General features: G+C 42.0%; 1 protein-coding gene across 1 annotated transcript in view; it reads right to left on the reverse strand.

The window, feature by feature from the left end:
• Window positions 1–7,595: 7,595 nt before the first annotated feature.
• FLI1 (Fli-1 proto-oncogene, ETS transcription factor) overlaps window positions 7,596–16,890 on the reverse strand; it is a 140,249-nt gene continuing 130,954 nt past the window's right edge. The window contains exons 6-9 of the mRNA XM_075564092.1: window positions 16,552–16,617; window positions 12,440–12,499; window positions 10,631–10,678; window positions 7,596–9,543 (exon numbers count right to left, since the gene is read on the reverse strand). Of these exons, the coding sequence (XP_075420207.1) occupies window positions 9,014–9,543; window positions 10,631–10,678; window positions 12,440–12,499; window positions 16,552–16,617 (704 nt within the window). The 3' untranslated portion in view covers window positions 7,596–9,013. The remainder of the gene's footprint in view (window positions 9,544–10,630; window positions 10,679–12,439; window positions 12,500–16,551; window positions 16,618–16,890) is intronic.

Raw genomic sequence — 16,890 nt, forward strand, 5'->3', positions numbered from 1 at the left:
GCTACTGATAAACCTTACAATGAAGAGGAATTCCGGAATACTTAATTGTGCTCAAGTGGAACCTCTACGTGGATCAGGAGAGAGTGGTGCAAATGTAAGAAGGGAGTACTATGTGGTTTAACGTTTTTTGAAAAACGTGTGTGTCGTGGTAGTCTCTTCTTACCACACTTATTCAGTCTGCATGCTGAACAATCATCAGAGAAGCTGGACAACGTGAAGAATAATGTGGCATCAGGAGTAGAGGAAGGCTTGTTAAAGAACTTCCTCTTCGGAGAAAGACGCTATGCAGGGGACACAACCTTGGCTGCTGAAAGCGAGGAGGACGTGAAACACTTATTTGTGCTCAGGTGAAATGTATACATGCATCTTGAGGGAGGTATAAAATCAGACCAAGGGAATCCTGCATGGTTTAAAGTCAAGAAAGGGGTTGTCGGGGTTGTCTCTTCTACTATACTTCTTCATTCTGTACGTGGAACAAATAATCAGATAAGTTGGATTATATGAAGAAGAATCTAGCATCAGGATTGGATGAAAGCTTATTAACAACCTGAGATATGCACATGACACATTCTTGCTTGCTGACGGTGTGGAGGACTTGAAGCGCTTGCTGATGAAGATCAAGAACTGCAGCCTGTAGTATGCATTACAACTTAATGTAAACAAGATCAACTTCCTCTTAACTGGACCACTAGGTAATGTCATGATAAATGGAGAGAAGATTGAAGCTGTTAGGGACTTTTTCTTGCTTAAATTCACAACCAATGCTTATGGAAGCAGCACATAAGAGATCAAATTACAACGTGTTGAGCTGCAAGAATATTACGTTGAGGACTAAATGTGCCTGACCTAAGCTCTGGTGTTTCCAATGGCCTCTTAGTGATGTGAAAGTTGGACATTGACTAAGGAAGACTGAAAAGTAATCAATTAATTTAATTATGGTGCTGGTGAAAAATCTTGAAAGTACCTTGGACTGCCGAAAGAACAAACAGATCAGTCTGGGAAGAAGTACAACCAGAATGCTTCTTACAAACATGGCTGGTGAGACTGCATTACATATTTTGGACATGGTATCAGGAGAGACCAGTGCCTGGAGAAGGACATCATGCTTGGTAAAGTAAAGGGGCAGTGAAAAGGCCTTGCACAAGCTGGATTAACTCAGGGGCTGCAGCAAGGGACTCAAACACAGGAGCAACTCTGGGGATGGTGCAGGACGTGGGGTTGTTCTGCTCTATTGTTTAGAGGGTCCCTACGAACTGAAACCGATTTTCTGGCCCCTCACAACAACAGAGGATCGATCTCCGTACTATCGCGATATCTGCTGTAAAATCCTGAAAAATAATTTCTCATATCCTAATGCTGTTTTTTTCATCCTGGAGGGTGGCTGGAAAGAGGGGCTATAACTTAGTTACTGACTCTGTGGTGGGTGGGCCACACTGAAATAGAATTTATATGGTTTTTCTTGATCAAGAATGCACTTTCTCCTTATGAAGAGACTTCTTCAAAATTGGTTCTGAGCTCTGAGCTTGCTGAGAGATCCACTCTAAACTTGGGCTCAGGCGTCACAGTGGGGGTTGATGACCCAAGAAAGACAATGATAACAAAAGGATAAGGGACAGGAAGTAGGGTGGTGTGTTAGAATGTTGGATAATTGAATTTCTCTACAGAAGGCATTTATGATGTTTGGCCATAAATCCACCAAGACCGGGAAATTCCATGGTTAGGCCAAGCTTCCTTTTTTTTTTTTTTTTTTTTAAAGATAAAGACTGTTGAAGAATTAGTGAGAGATGATTTTCACTTTCTGGAAATTGTGATTCTAAAAACTACTTTTTTGCATTAAGATTTTTTTCTTTTCTTTTCAATTTATGGCCTGGAAAACAAATTTCCTTGTTTTGGGGGTCATATTTTCTTTCTTCTGGCAAACTTGCAGGTTTTTATTGAATAGGAGGCCTGGCCATCTGCTCTGATTACCCAAAATGCTGGAGACAAAGGAGTCTCCTTTTGGGGACTTCTCACGGGTGGTCGCCCCTTGTGTGGCAGTGACTTTGACTGGAGTTTTCTATCCTTTTGACTCCTTTGAAGATGCCCAAAGCTGCAGTTTGACATGGTCTAAACCAAAGACTGCAGAATTCTTCAAGGGAGGGTTAGAGAGGTGGGATTGCAGCCTTCGGAAGTGTATAGACCTAGATGGAGGCTATGCTAAGAAATAAGAGCTACACACTTCTTATTATTTTTGTTTAATAAAGTTTCTGTGATCTTGTAGCAATGCATTTTTGTGTTATTCTCATGTATGCACCAAAACATCCACCCCCATTCCCAATCGTAGTTTTTTACTGACCCCCGCCTACCTCTTCGCATGGATAGTAAGCATCACCTTACTACCCCTCCAGGAAGTGTGGGATTCAATAAGGGCAGCGTTGCTGCTGAGTGTCCAGGCACCTTTGGGAAGCAGAGCTAGAGGGCAGAGGTTCATGATCAAAGGTTGCGTTCCCAGAGTGTCTTTATTTCAAAGGTTTTTTAGATAACACTTTCACATGGTGGTGGACAAGAATTGCATATAAGAGGAAGTAGAGTGTGACATGCAGTCCATGACCACTTATAGGCAGTATTCTACTTGAAAATTTTTATTTCTCCTCAAATTATTGTCATAGCCTGGCAGTGCTTTGCTTTGAGCTAGACAGTTGCTGGACAGCTAGACAGTTCTACTCTGGTGTTCTGGACGTTCTGATCTCATTTGAGCTAAACCCATTGCTGCCACTGAGTTAATTCAGTCTTATAGCCACCCAATAGGACTGAGTAGAATGGCTCCTTAGGCTTTCAAAGATTGTAAATCTTTACAGGAGCAGAAGAAACCAAACTCAATGCTACTGAGTCAAACTCACCGCAACCTTCTAGGGGAGGGTAGAACTACTTCATAGCGTTTACAAGGCTATACATGTCTATGGGCGTAGGAAGCTCCATCTCTCACAGAGTGACTGGTGGGTTTGGATCACTGATTTTGCAGTTAGCTGCCCAATGCTCACCCCACTGCTAGGTTCCATTGAGCCGGCTCTGCCTCCCAGGGAGCCTGTGTACAACAGAGCAACCCAATTCCGGGTTCGGCTTCATCTTCAGAAGTCTTGCTACGCTTGAGTTCCTTGTTGCATCCACTGTGTCAGTTCACCTTGTCGTGGGCCTTCCCCTTTTTCTCTGGCGTGCTATTTGTCCATGCATGACAACCTTGCCCAGGGATTTGTCTATCCTGCAAACATATCCAAAGTCCATAAGACAAAGTCTCGCCATCCTTGCTTCCAAGGAGTAGGCTGGCTGTCCTCTTTCTACGGCAGATTTGTTTGTTCTTTTGGCAGCCCAATATTCTTCACCTGCACCATAATTCAATTATATTTGAGTCTTCTTAGGTCTTTGTTCTCCAATGTCCAAATTTCACACACACAGAAAATACCCTGACTTGGGTAAGGCAACCCTTAGCTCTCACATAGCATTATTGCTTTCAAAGAGGTATTGTGCAGCAGATTTATCCAAGGCAATGGGCCACGTTGTTTGATCTCTTGATTGCTGCTTCCATGAGCATTGATTGTGGACCCAAGTAGATGGACTCCTCAACATCTTCAGTCTTTTCTCAATTTATCATTGGGTTACCGAGGTACAGCTAGGAGGAGTTTTGTGTTCTCTGCATTAAGTCGTAATCCATACAGAAGGCTGCAATCCTTGATCTTCATCGAGTGTTTCAATTCCTCCTCCCTTTCAGCGACCAAAGTTGTGTCCCCTGCATAGCGTCTTTCTCCGAAGAGGAAGTTCTTTAACAAGCCTTCCTCTACTCCAGATGCCACATTATTCTTCACGTTGTCCAGCTTCTCTGATGATTGTTCAGCACGCAGACTGAATAAGTGTGGTGAGAAGAGACTACCACGACACACACGTTTTTCAAAAAACGTTAAACCACATAGTACTCCCTTCTTACGTTTGCACCACTCTCTCTTGATCCATGATAGGTTCCACGTGAGCACAGTGAAGTATTCCGGAATTCCTATTCTTTTTAAGGCTATCAAGAGTTTGTTAGGATCCACGCAGTGGAATGCCTTGGCAGTCAATAAAACACAAATCACCATCTTTCTGCTACCCTCTGCTTTCCGCAGTAGAATCCCAATTTCAACTTACCGTGTTGTTTTTTTCTTTATTGTATATAAAGTGAGAATTTCCATGGAAAATTCATTTCCCATTTAACAATTTCTACATAAATTATTCAGTGACATTGGTTTACATTTTCCACAAGATGCTTCTCATCTCATTCATTCCATTCTGATTGTACCATTTCCAGTACTCAAATTTCTCTACTGCTTTTGTAATTTTTGACTCTTTGGTCTCCTAAAGATGATTTTTCTTAAAGAAATTTATTGCCCATCAGTGATGTTCTTTATTTATGAACCAATCTACTAAGCTAAAAGGTGCGCTCAAGAGATAGTTTCAGCTTAAAGTGAAAGCACATTTCAGAGCGATTGTCCTCTTCTGTCAACAGGTCCAGTAAATCTGAACTTCTTAAAATTTCTAATTTTATTCCACATTTGTATCCCATTCTATAAGGATCCATCGCTTAAGGCCCTGCTCAGAATGGTCAGAAGTGGTACTTAGGCACCATCTCCTGGTCTCAGGGTGAGGCCATGGTTTGTATCTAGTATTTATTAGTCGTGTAGACTACTTTCTTCCCTGTCTTTGACTTCCTCCTCCTCCTTCTTTTTGTTCCCAATGAGTAGAGACCAATGTCTTGTCTTAGATGGACTCTATCAAGCTTTGAGGACTTTAGACACCACTTTCCACATTGGCATGTAGAACTTACTCTTTATGAACTCTATTAGTTTTCCTAAGATTATGGTCCAAACCTTCAAATGTGAAAAGCAATCTCCTGAGGGGTTTGGCTATGTCTAAGAAGTATACATACCTGTGTCCTCTATGTGGTTTATTAGATTTGAGAGGATATGTATCTATGTACACACATTACTCTAGGTATGACTACAGATACTTGTTTGTACAAACATATCCACACATTCATACTCATATACTAACATACCTATATACAAATCTGTGTAACCAAGTGCATATTTTTTGGTTGTTGGTAGTGGTGTTGAAAAATTACATTCCTTTTATCCTTTACCAAAGAAAGCCTTTTCACTTGTGAATGTCTTAGGGACATCGTTTACCTTGGTCAAGCTGTGTACACTTTACCTACTTCAATGCTACCTTTTCATGACCAGAAGTAGCAAGGGTCTACTGTTCTGACAGTACTGCTACTTCTGGTAGCAAGCCGCCTCCCCTCTCCCCTTTACGGAACCACTAGGCATCCTTGGTAGCCACGCACAGTGTAGGTCCTTGCTTCTTATAAAACTATGAACACACACTTGCCCTTTTGTGATTGGATTATTCCACTCAACATAATGTCCCCAGATGCATCTTTAAGGATTCATTTTTCTGTAGGATTTTATAGTATGCCATTGTGTGTGCATAGCACATTTTGCTTACCCATTCACCTGTTGATGGACACTTAGGTTGTTTCCATCTTTTTGCTATTGTGAATCATGCTGCAATAAAATAGCTGTGTATGTGTGACTATTTGTGTCACCACTATTAGATCTTCTGGGTGGTGGGATTGCTGGATCATAAGGTATTTCTAGTTCCAGCTTTATTATGAAGCACAATACTATTTTCCACAGTGGCTGTACCATTTTTCAATCCTAACATCCATAGATCAGGGTTTTCTGGTTTGTTTTTTAAAAATTTTGTGAGTACCAGATTTTTCTTTTTCCAGGGTGTGATAGTATCACATTATAGTTTTTATTTACAGCTTTTTAATTGCTAATAAATGACAATGTCAGCTTAAGTAGTGGGTTGCTAACCACAAGGTCAGCGGTTCAAACCCTGTGGGAAAAAGATGAGGCTATCTGTTCTCATAAAGCTTTGGGGCCTTGGAAACCTTATATGAAGTTGCCATGAGTCAGAATGGACGTGCTGGTAGTGGTTAAGGACTAATATTAGATCATAAGCAACTTTTCATATTTTTGGCCATTCAGATGCCCTCTTTGGTGAAACGTCTGCTTGTGTCCTTTGCTTACTTTTTGATTTTCTTTTTGTTGTTGACCTGTTGATTTAAAAAATAGATTTTGGAGATTACACCCTTATCAGGTTTGGTGCTCCAGGTTTTTTTCCCCCTGTAGGTTCTCTTTTATGTGTTAAGTGTTTGGATGAGCCCGTGTTATTTGAATTTTAGGTCCCAGTTATCTGTCTTCTGCTGTTTGTACAGCTGTAGTTATGTCTGACCAATTTTATTTCTATAATCTTTTTGTTAGCTTTATACAATAATGTTAGCATGACAATTTGTGTGTGATTCATAATTAAATCAATGTGCATGTATCGGGAATATATGCTTAGAATTTTTTTAATGGTAGAGTGCAAGAGTTTTTAAAATGGAGACCAATGTTGTAGAAGATATCATTTCATCCTGGGAGACACATTTTCTCAAGAGCTACCTCGGGAAGTTTATAGCATTAGCAATTGTGTTCATTTGTACTTTACAACATCAAGGAGTTTTTACGTCTTGCTTGCCTTTCTTGTCTCTTGCTCTTTGATGATCAGACCAGGGTGCAGCTGCCTTAGCTTGTTCAGTGCCTCCATTTGCAAGCTACACTACCCATGGGACACCTAACCCGTGGACTGTAGTTTAAGGTTCCTTCAAGACCTGCTTCCCCACGCTACTGGAGTATACGTCGCTTGAGCTGGGGACTGTTGGACCTTGTCATCTCCTGACTGTTGGTGACCTGCCTTGCTGTTTGCTACCTGTGGATGGATAGCCTGGATTTCTCTACAGAGGACTCAGCTGTCTGCTTCCTTGACTTGCACCTGGCGGCCCTCAGGACTTGAAGGACTGCCAGTGAATTAGCTGTCTCATGGAAGTGAGTTGCACTGAGCCATTTGTACTGCTCTATAGATTAATTAGCCGTTTTATTTCTTACGTTATGTGTGTGTGTATAAACATAAGTGTCCTGGTTTTGTTTCTCTAGAGAACCCTGTCTAACATCCTCTCTCTCATGATCACACAGAGGAAATGAAAACAAGCTGCTTAACAATGAGGCAATTCGAAACAAGTTTTTCCGTGGACGCGAAAAGACCATAAAGGCCTGCGTAGGTTATAAAATCCCAGCCAGGGCAAGCGAATGGTCAGAAGTAAGTGAGGAATCTTATTCACTGGAGAATCAGGAGGAAAGCCAGAGGGTTGTAGATGGTTGGTGGACACAACATAGTGTAACCTAGAAGACTCTGCTGACTCTGTTCTAGTCCTCGAACACAGATTATTTCTGACTTTGGATGCCGTCTTACTAACTCCGTTTAGCTGGAGAAAACTTAAGTAACATTAAATATCTCTGCAAAAGCCATACCACCACCACCACCAAAATACATGGATTGTATGTCGTCTGCTGTATTGTTGTGTACATTTGAAATAATTCTGAGGGCACAAGAGGTAAGCAGAAAATTTCTCCTAGGACAACTCTTGGATCTAACAGGGTAAATAAGAAAACACTGTCAGCATTTCTGTGAGAAAAAGGCACAATTTATTTAGTCAAATTATTTTACAGCATAATCTTCAATGATAGTTGTCAGCTTAACACTTAATATAGTTTAAAAAGTCAATGATTACCTGAAAAATTATATATATTTGATGTCTAAAAATATATTGCATATATAGAGGAGGCAGATCCCTGTAGCCACAAGGTTTGATTTGGTTTTTTTTCCAAGTTGCGAGCATTGCAGTCTTGTTATATACACACATTTCCAAGCATTGTAGATTTACAGAGATTGCTTTTATTTCCTTGTCCAAGCATATTAAATAACTGCACCAGTGCTTCACTTTCTAGTAAATCGGAGACTCACACATCCTGTTTTTCACAACAGTCACATTATGCTTTTAAAACCAGCTATAAAAAAACGTACAAACGGTCCACATGTACAGATTGACAAAAGATGTACAAATTACACTTAAAAAAATAACAAAGAGTGATTTGATAGTAAAATTGTATTTGTGACCGAGGTCAACTCGTTTCTTTATTCTTTTTAATTTTTTATTTACTTATTTTTAATACTGTGAGATATAGCAAAATAACTCTGCATAATTTATACAGTAAGTTGCCTTCTGGTTGGTTGACCCTGGACTGACGGTCTGACAAACGCACAGCGCTTGCGAATCTGCTTGTGTTTAGAAATCCCTAAGCCTCTTCCAAGTGCTGGGATCCATTGTCATTTTTTCATTTCTTTAAAAAAAATAGCTATTTAATTATCTTTCAGTAATGTCTGTCTTTGCATTAAAATGTTGTCGTTTCCACACCTTGACTATTTCTAGAGGAAATGGTCAGCCTAGCGCATCTTGCCCACTGAGAGGGGTTTACAATGCCTGGGACCTCTTAAATACCCACGCGTTCTTTCTTTTAAATTCCAGTTGAGTCCTCACCGGCCGTACAGCCAATTTTCCAGTTGCTATTCACTGAATCAAGTCCTCCTAAAATAAGACCATAAGCTCCCTGCCCCCTTTTTAACTGAGACTCAGACCAGAGCCTGACCAGATAAGCCTATGAGTCTTCCCCATACTGAACCCCACAAAGTCTATGATGAGACCTGTGTGTTAAGAAACTGCTTTGGTCATAAAAATATAAAGATATTTTATAGCTTCTTTCCCAAAACTATATAAAATCATTCCAGTAATCTTGAATGTTTAATTCACAAGATGATAGGAGGCTGAAAATCCAAACTGGAGTACTGGCCCTTGGAATTATCCATCTCTTCGTGGAAGATAGAGGAAGCAAAAGTTACCAACATTAAAAAAAAATTTTTTTAAGGACAAATACAAAGGTTCTATCCAAAAGATAGAACATCCAGTTTTGTTTTTCTCTTAGCCACATCGGTCCTTTAGAGTTCAAAGTCTCCCAGGAATTCCAGGGAAGGAACTTCGGCTAGAAGGCCACTGCTGAGTAAGCTTCTAGTAGTAGCTGCCTAAGTGTGAGGGGACATGGGTGTTGGGGTGGCGGGGAACATTGGGGTTGGGGTAGATTCCACCGGTGGGGGAGGTCCAGTATTGGGATGCCGCTCCAAAAAAGCTGGAGGAAGTGACCGGCATGGAGGAGGGGTGCGGGGGAACGAAGTTCACCTTCTGCTGGTGGGCGTGGTAGGAAGGCATGTAGGGGATATCAGAAGGGTACTTATACATGGATGATTCGGTCGGATGCGGCTGCAGGGCCTGGGCGATGCCGTGGAAGTCAAATTTATAGGCATACCTTTTGCCATGCACTTTGGTCATAATGTTTTTGTCGTAGTAGTATCGCAGGGCTCGGCTGAGCTTGTCGTAATTCATGTTGGGCTTGCTCTTGCGCTCTCCCCAGCGCCTGGCCACCTCGTCAGGGTCCGTCATTTTGAACTCCCCATTGGTGCCCTCCCAGGTAATGCAGCTGGCATTGGCACTGTCGGAGAGCAGCTCCAGGAGGAATTGCCACAGCTGGATCTGTCCGCTTCCTGCAGGCAGGGAGGCAAACAGACAGGACAGGACAGCTTAGCAAGGAGGTGTCAAGCCCCGATTGCCTGCAGAGAGGCTCCTCGCATCCCTTCTCAGGGTGCCCTTGTTAGAATCCACACGTTGGGCTGCTAACTGCAAGGTCAGCAGTTCTAACCCCACCCCCCACAGTCCATCTGCGGGAGAAAGACGAGACTTTTTACTCCTGTAAAGAGGTACACTCTAGGAACCCACAGAGCTAATTCTGCTCTGTCCTATAGGGTAGCTAGGAGTCAGAATTGACTAGATGGCAGCACGTTTGAAGTTTTAGAACCGTTGGTTTGCTTTTCTGTTTGTTACTGATTGATATAATATTTTAAGGGCAATTTGTCCTCCTCCGGCATAGTGGCTGTTGGGCCCCGGCCTGAGACTGACCCATACTCAGATTGTACCTTAGTGCTTGCCTCTCAGCCAGAGATTCTACAGAGATGCTTTGGACAGAGAGGGCAACCACGTGGACAGAGAGGCTGAGTCAGTGGTGGCCGGCCTCTGCTGGGCAGGGACAACTGGGAACTGAGGCATAGGCCAAGGGGCGGCGACGGCACAAGAACAACGGTTATTGTGGCAAAGGACCTGCTCGCTCACATTCTCAATAGTCTGTTTTAAAAGAAGCTACTGGAGAACCATTTTTAATAATAAACTTATAAAGTACACTGTCAACTTTATGTTATCGGTGACTTCTCAGGGACACACTTGTTCCCTGCATCTAGGAGGCAACTGAGAGCTCATTGGAAGTGTTTCCTTTCTCCTGATATTCCAGTAGTGCGTCGTCTACCTGTAACGTCTGCAATTAATCTCAAATGTGTTGGCACATAGATAATGACTCCATTTGTCGTCCAGAACCACCCTCACCGAAAGGACACTGCCACCTGGTAACGAGCCCTGATCTCTCATGTGTACACAGTAGAAGCACATGCGAAGAGTACATTTCAAGGGGATGAATACATGCTACTCTCCAGTCATGTGTGGGGATTGCATCAGGTCTCTGGGACCTCATAAAGCAATCAGACATTCTCAAATGAAACCTTTTGCCGGCCCAGATGAACTTACCAGGGTTGGCCAAGCGACTGCTCGTCGGGCCCAGGATCTGATAGGGATCTAAGGAAACCAAGAGGGAAATTTGTCTCACTGTTTTCAGAAATACAAAACCAACTGCATCAATAATAACAACACCCTCCCCCCACCAAAGTCCACACTTTTGTTTCAAGATCATAGAAAAGTCGGATTTTAGGAAAACTCTACCATTTTCAACAGGTACATTTGAAAGATCTTAATCCCAGACATGGTCTTCATCCCAATAATTACAGAAACAACCTAGGCTTCGTGGTAGCAATTTTTTCATGTGAAGCATCTAAAATTAATAGTGACTCCTGTCACTCAAACTGTCATGAAAAGTTTTGGACAGGAGCTGGCTAATCTTAGTCACAAGGAACAAACAAAAGGATAGCGTGTTCAGTGTGTTTAGCAAAAGTCTAATGGGATTCTTTCTCTGATGTGGCATAAAGAACACACCACTGGAAAAAGCAGTGTGGCTTCTTCCTCAGCCATGTCATCAACTCAATAACTTGCTGAGCCATCTCTGGATGTCGGTTTTCTCATCTGCCAAATGAATGGGTCGGGCCACTGGATCCCTAAGGTCCCTTTTAGTCCAACACCCGGTGATTTTAAGCTTGGAAATGTCCACACTCGTCAGAATTTGTACTTTCGCTCTAAAATGACTATTCTTAAAATCTCAGTTGATTTTAAATGTATGTGATTATTTATTCATAAAGAAAAAAACTTGGTAACATTGGTTAAGGTGAGGCTTGTCTACTGACATTCAGTTAAGGAAATCAGCCAAGGCATGTTCTCAAATATTTTGCAAAGCTTTCCTATAAGTTGTTTCAATCAACAGAATATTTGGTTAGAACCATCCAGTAGCTTGGGGAATTCTCATGGCCACTTAGTCCACTCATTTCGATTCACACAACTAAAATATTTTTGACAGGCAATGTCTAATCTTCCTGTTGGAAAGTCTTTCAAACTCTGAAAGCCTGACTGGTCATGTTTCACAGTAAACAAGTTCTTTCTTAATATTGCCAAGAAAATGCAGGTCAATTTTTGTCTTGCTCCGTCTTAGGTGCAGAGGGAGAATGTCCTTCCTAAACAAAAATGGGTGTTTTAGAACTGTCCTCTCAATTGTCACATAGAAAAAACAGAGCTGAGATGGGCGCACATATTCAGGAATATGAAGGGCATTTTCCCCAAAGAGAGGAAGCTCCCTCCTGAAAGTAAAAGTAGGACATTTGAGTGAACATGACAGAGGTGGGCTTGTGGCATTGAGCTTAGCTAGGCAGTGGACTCCCAGAGCTATTAATACTCAAGCGGAGGGACGAAGCCACAGGACTATATCGTTATGTCCTCCATTAGGTGGCTCCTTCTACATCTCAGTGTTCTATCTAGCTCAAGTTCATTCGCCAGATACATCACAAGACAAAAGTGAGGTTTGGTGACACATAAAGGGCTTGGCAGAAACTTGGGATCCTTAGGTTAGAGCACTAGTTCTTTCAATAAACAGACATGTTTTTGTTTTTAATGTACCTCTCTGGGCCTCAGTTTCATTGTTTCACTAAGTGAGGCATTGGAATACTTAATGTCTGTGTTTGTTTTCTTTCTAAAATGTAATACATTTCTACCTGTTTTGGTACTTAACTCTGCCTTCTATCTCACTTAATTCATGGATTGGCCATAGGGAGTATTGTATAATTGGAGAGAAAGGTGACAACGAGCACAGTATACTGATGTCCGCCACCAGGTGGCCCTTGACACCAACAGCTGCGCAGGAAGCAAAGGGAAGGTTACACATCTCTGGACAGTTACCTGGTTGGGGTCGCTGCTCGGTATTCTTACTCATAGTTTGTGTTCCTCCAAGCGGAGGGCCTGTGGAAAGAGGAAAAGAAATACGGGGATGATTGGGGACTTTTTCCATGAGAGGAAAGAAAATTATGATCAAATGCCTTCCAGGAAAACAAGTTTGCCTTCTCATTCATTTTTTTATTCATCAATATTTTTCTAAATGATGTGCTGGCCCTTTTCTAGAAGGCGGCTATTCAGCAATGAACAATTTGTTCCTGATAGATCTCACCTTTTAATGGGGGTGATAGCAATGAACAAGCCACTGAAAAAGGTAAAACGTATGCCATCGCATGTTTGACGGCATCTGTACTGTGAGTTTAATTTTTTTAAAAGAAAGTGAGATGTCCTCAAGGAGAAAATAACATTTTAAAACAGTTTTATTGGTACTTCATCCACATATCATACAATTCAATAGTTCGAGTCATATCAAGAAGAGCTGTACAATCATCTCTGGAACAGATGGGAACTGGAGACACAGAATCCAGGACAGATGAACCCCTCAGGCCCAGTGGTGAGAGTGGGAGGGTGGAGGGAAGGTGGGGTAGAAAGGGGGAATCAATTACAAGGATCTGCATATAACCCCTCCCTGGGGGACAGACAGCGGAGAAGTGCATGAAGGGCGAGGTCGGATGGTGTAAGATACGGCAACATAATAATAATTTATACATTATCAAGGGTTCAGGGGGAGTGGGGAGCGGGGAGGGAGGGGGAAATGAGAAGATACCAAGAGCTCAAGGAGACAGCAAACGTTTTGAGAATCATGAAAGCAACATTTGTATAAATGTGCTTGACACATCGATGGATGTATGGATTGTGATGAGTTGAATGAGCCCCCAACACAATGATTTTTTAAATAAATAAATTAATTAAATAAATAAAATGGAGACGTGGAAAAAAAGAGTTGTACAATCACGACCACAATCAATTTGAGAACATTTGAAGAGAAGAACATTTGATAAGCCATCACCTGCTTCCTGTATTTTCGTATTTTATGAGTCCCCTCTGTGGCATCTTTCATGTAATGTTCCTTTCGTTCTCAGCCTCTTGTCTCCACTTTAATTATCTACTAATAATTTATTCTGTCTTTGGTTACTGTTGTTGGGACTAAGCAAACCCAAAAATACCACGAAGGCTCCACACGGACATTTCAGTGACGCGGGTTCCACTGTTTGAGTTGGGCAATCATGTTCACCCTCCTTTGTCAGGGTGTTCCTCCTTCATTAGCATAAAGTCACTTCCTCCTATGGTTACTAGCTAATCTTTCCAATCCCCTTTGCCAGTGCTACAGCTACAGGTCTTGAAAGAGCCCAATGCCCAGAGCAGGTTCTCTTTAAGAGTCCAGCTAAGTAATTGCTTTTGCTTTTAAGAAAACTGCAGAGGGTATTTTTGGAAAGTTTAAAGATTATCTTAGGATAATAGTTTGGGGATTCATGTAGCCTCGATGGCTGCAGAAAGTCTTGATTCCATGAAAATTTTAAATTCTGCGCTGTATTTTCCCATTGGATAAAGATTCTTCTATAGAATCATTGATCAAACTGGTCAGTAATGGCAGCCAGACACCATCCAGTTCTGATCTTATGTAAAATAAGACATATTCATGGAGACAAGTAGACACACATTTCATTTCTTCTGCCTGTTCCTGACTTATTTACTTTCTCTGTTGCTCCAGGTGAATAGATATCAATTGTGCTTTGGATGACTACTTTCAAGCTTTGAAGATCCCAGATATGAGTTAGGAAGCGTAGCAGAAACACTAAATAGATTATTAGGTCAATTAACTATGATGTCTTATGAACTTAGTTTACAGTGCACAGAAAATTGCATTGGACAAGGGTAGAGTTGCCTGTCTGATTAATATAATTTCTGTCAATGTGTTGTACACGTGCAAAAGCTTGAAGAGGCACAAGTTATGTGATAGATATGTTTACACCAAAAAATGAGTAATTGCCGAGGTGGCTGTGTACAACCCAATACCCCATGGGATTTGGTTTCTTGGTTAAGAAGTTTAGGCTTCTCTTGATTTTAATTCTGCATGGTGTATGGTTTCATCATATTGATATCTTCAACCCTCTACTCTCGTCCCACTGACCTGTGACATACTATTTGGTCAGTTTAATCTCATTGAGATTTAATCCACACTGACGGCTATAATCCTTGATCTTCATCAGCAAATGCTTCAAGTTCTCCTCACTTTCAGCAAGCAGGTTGTGTCATCTGCATACCACAGGTTATTAATAAATCTTCTTCCCATCCTGATGCCGCACTCTTCTTCATATAAGCCAGGTTCTCTGCTTGCTCAGCATCCACCTTGAGTAAGTACGGCACGTGAGACGACACGTTCCTGACATGCACATTTCTTGATGTTAAACCACGCAGCATTCCCGTTCTGTTCACACAACTGCTTCTTGCTTCTTGGACAAGTTCTGAATGAGCACAATGAAGTGCCCTAGAATTCCTATTCTCCTTACAGTATCCCTAGTTTATGATCCACGTAGCTGAGTGCCTTAGTCTAGTCAATGAAACACAAGTAAACATCTTTCTGGGAGTCTCTCCTTTGAGCCAAGATGCATCTGACATCAGCATTGATATCCCTTGGTCTGCACCGTCTTCTGTTTCCTGCCTAAACCTCTGGCAACTCCCTGTCAATATACTGCTACAGATACTGGTGGATGATCTTCAGCAAAATTCTACTCGCATGTGATAACATTGATATTGTTCTATAGTTTGAGCATTCTGTTGGGTCACCCTTTTTTGGAATGGGTGCAGATATGGCTCTCTTTCAGTTAGGGAGCTAAGTAGCTGTCTTACAAAAGGACCCGGATCGACACAACTGGAACAATAGGATACATTGTGATAAGTGGAGAAATGGTTGAAGCTATCCAGGATTTGGTCTTGCTTGGAAGCAATGCTCCTGGAAGCAGCTGTTAGGAGATCAAAAGATGCATTGCAATAGACAAATCTGCTGCACAGGACCTCTTTAGAATATTAAAAATCAAGGATATTGCTTTGAAAACTAAGGTGAGCCTTTTTTAAAAAGCCTCAAAAAAGCCATGGTATTTTCTTTCTTTCTTTCTTTCTTTTTGGCCACCGTATTTTCAAATGTGTCCTATGCATGTGACAGTTGGTACAATGAATAAGGAAGACTGAAGGAGAATTGATGCATTTGAACGGTGGTGCGGGAGGAGACTATGGAAAGCGCCGTGGACAAAGGACCATGCTAAAAGCACAGGCTGATCTCTCTTGGAAGTAATATGGCCAGAGTGCTCCTTGGAAGCAAGGACGGTGAGACTTTTGTTTTACACATTTTGGACATGTTGTCAGGAGAGACCAGTCCCTGGAGAAAGACATGCTTGGTAAAGTAGAGAGACAATGAAGGAGAGGAACAACTTCAACAGAAGATTGACATCTTGTTTGCGACATAGGACCAACTCCGAGATGGCTCTGGGCTGGGCAGTGTTTCGTCCTGTTGCGCATAAGGGCGCTATGGGTTGGAGCTGACTTGATAGCAAACAACAACAACAGCAACAGCAATCTCCCTGAACCATTTCCCGTCGCTGTTCACAGAACTTTCACAGCCCGTTAGGGACTACAGACTTCAGGTCGATAGTCACCATATGCCTCATGATACTTTTTGTACCGACCTTTCCAGACATCTTTGCCTCCCCACACCCTAAAATCCAGGAATTAACTTACTCTCGGGCCATTTAGGTCTTTCCCTCGGAACCACTTCTTCGGGGAGTGTGTACTCTCCCCGTCTCCACAGGCCCAAGTCCTGCCTTCCGGTGAGTTAATGCTCCAAATAGTTCAAGGCCCACAAACCCATCCTGACCTCACCCAAAGGAACACAGTTTTCTGTGGGAATGACTCCCTTCCCGTAGCTGAACTCCACAGTGCCAAGTGGTGTGTGCAGAATAATTAATACACACAGCTGAAAGGGATCTTGGTTATTGTTTGGGCACTAATTTGTAACCTCACAATTTTTCTTAAAAGTATGACCTCCACCATCCATTTGTGGCCATATTCTCCTCCCCTGACCTCAGAAAACTGTTTTCCTCCCATGCATGACATGCACTTACTTTTGTTGAGCCCAGAATTCATGTTGTTCCCCCATCCTCCTCGCCTGACAGAGTCGTAAGAAGGATCTAACGAAAACAAATTGAGGGACATGAGTATTGCTTGCTCTTGAGAAAGGCTGCATGCAAATTCCTCTTGATGGTCAGAAGAAGTTTAATTTAATTCAGCCGTAATTTTAAAAACATCACTCAACTCAAGAAGCATATTCTTCCCCTAGGAATGGGGGTGGAGGTGGTCAAAGAAAGTGATACGGCGATGTTGAAGTGAGCTTACTCTTATTTGGGAGCCAAAGGTATGGGAAGAATCCTAAATTTGGAGTCACAGAACTGGTTCCCATACCG

This window comes from Tenrec ecaudatus, chromosome 12, assembly GCF_050624435.1.
Source record: "Tenrec ecaudatus isolate mTenEca1 chromosome 12, mTenEca1.hap1, whole genome shotgun sequence".
Taxonomy (NCBI): Eukaryota; Metazoa; Chordata; class Mammalia; order Afrosoricida; family Tenrecidae; genus Tenrec; species Tenrec ecaudatus.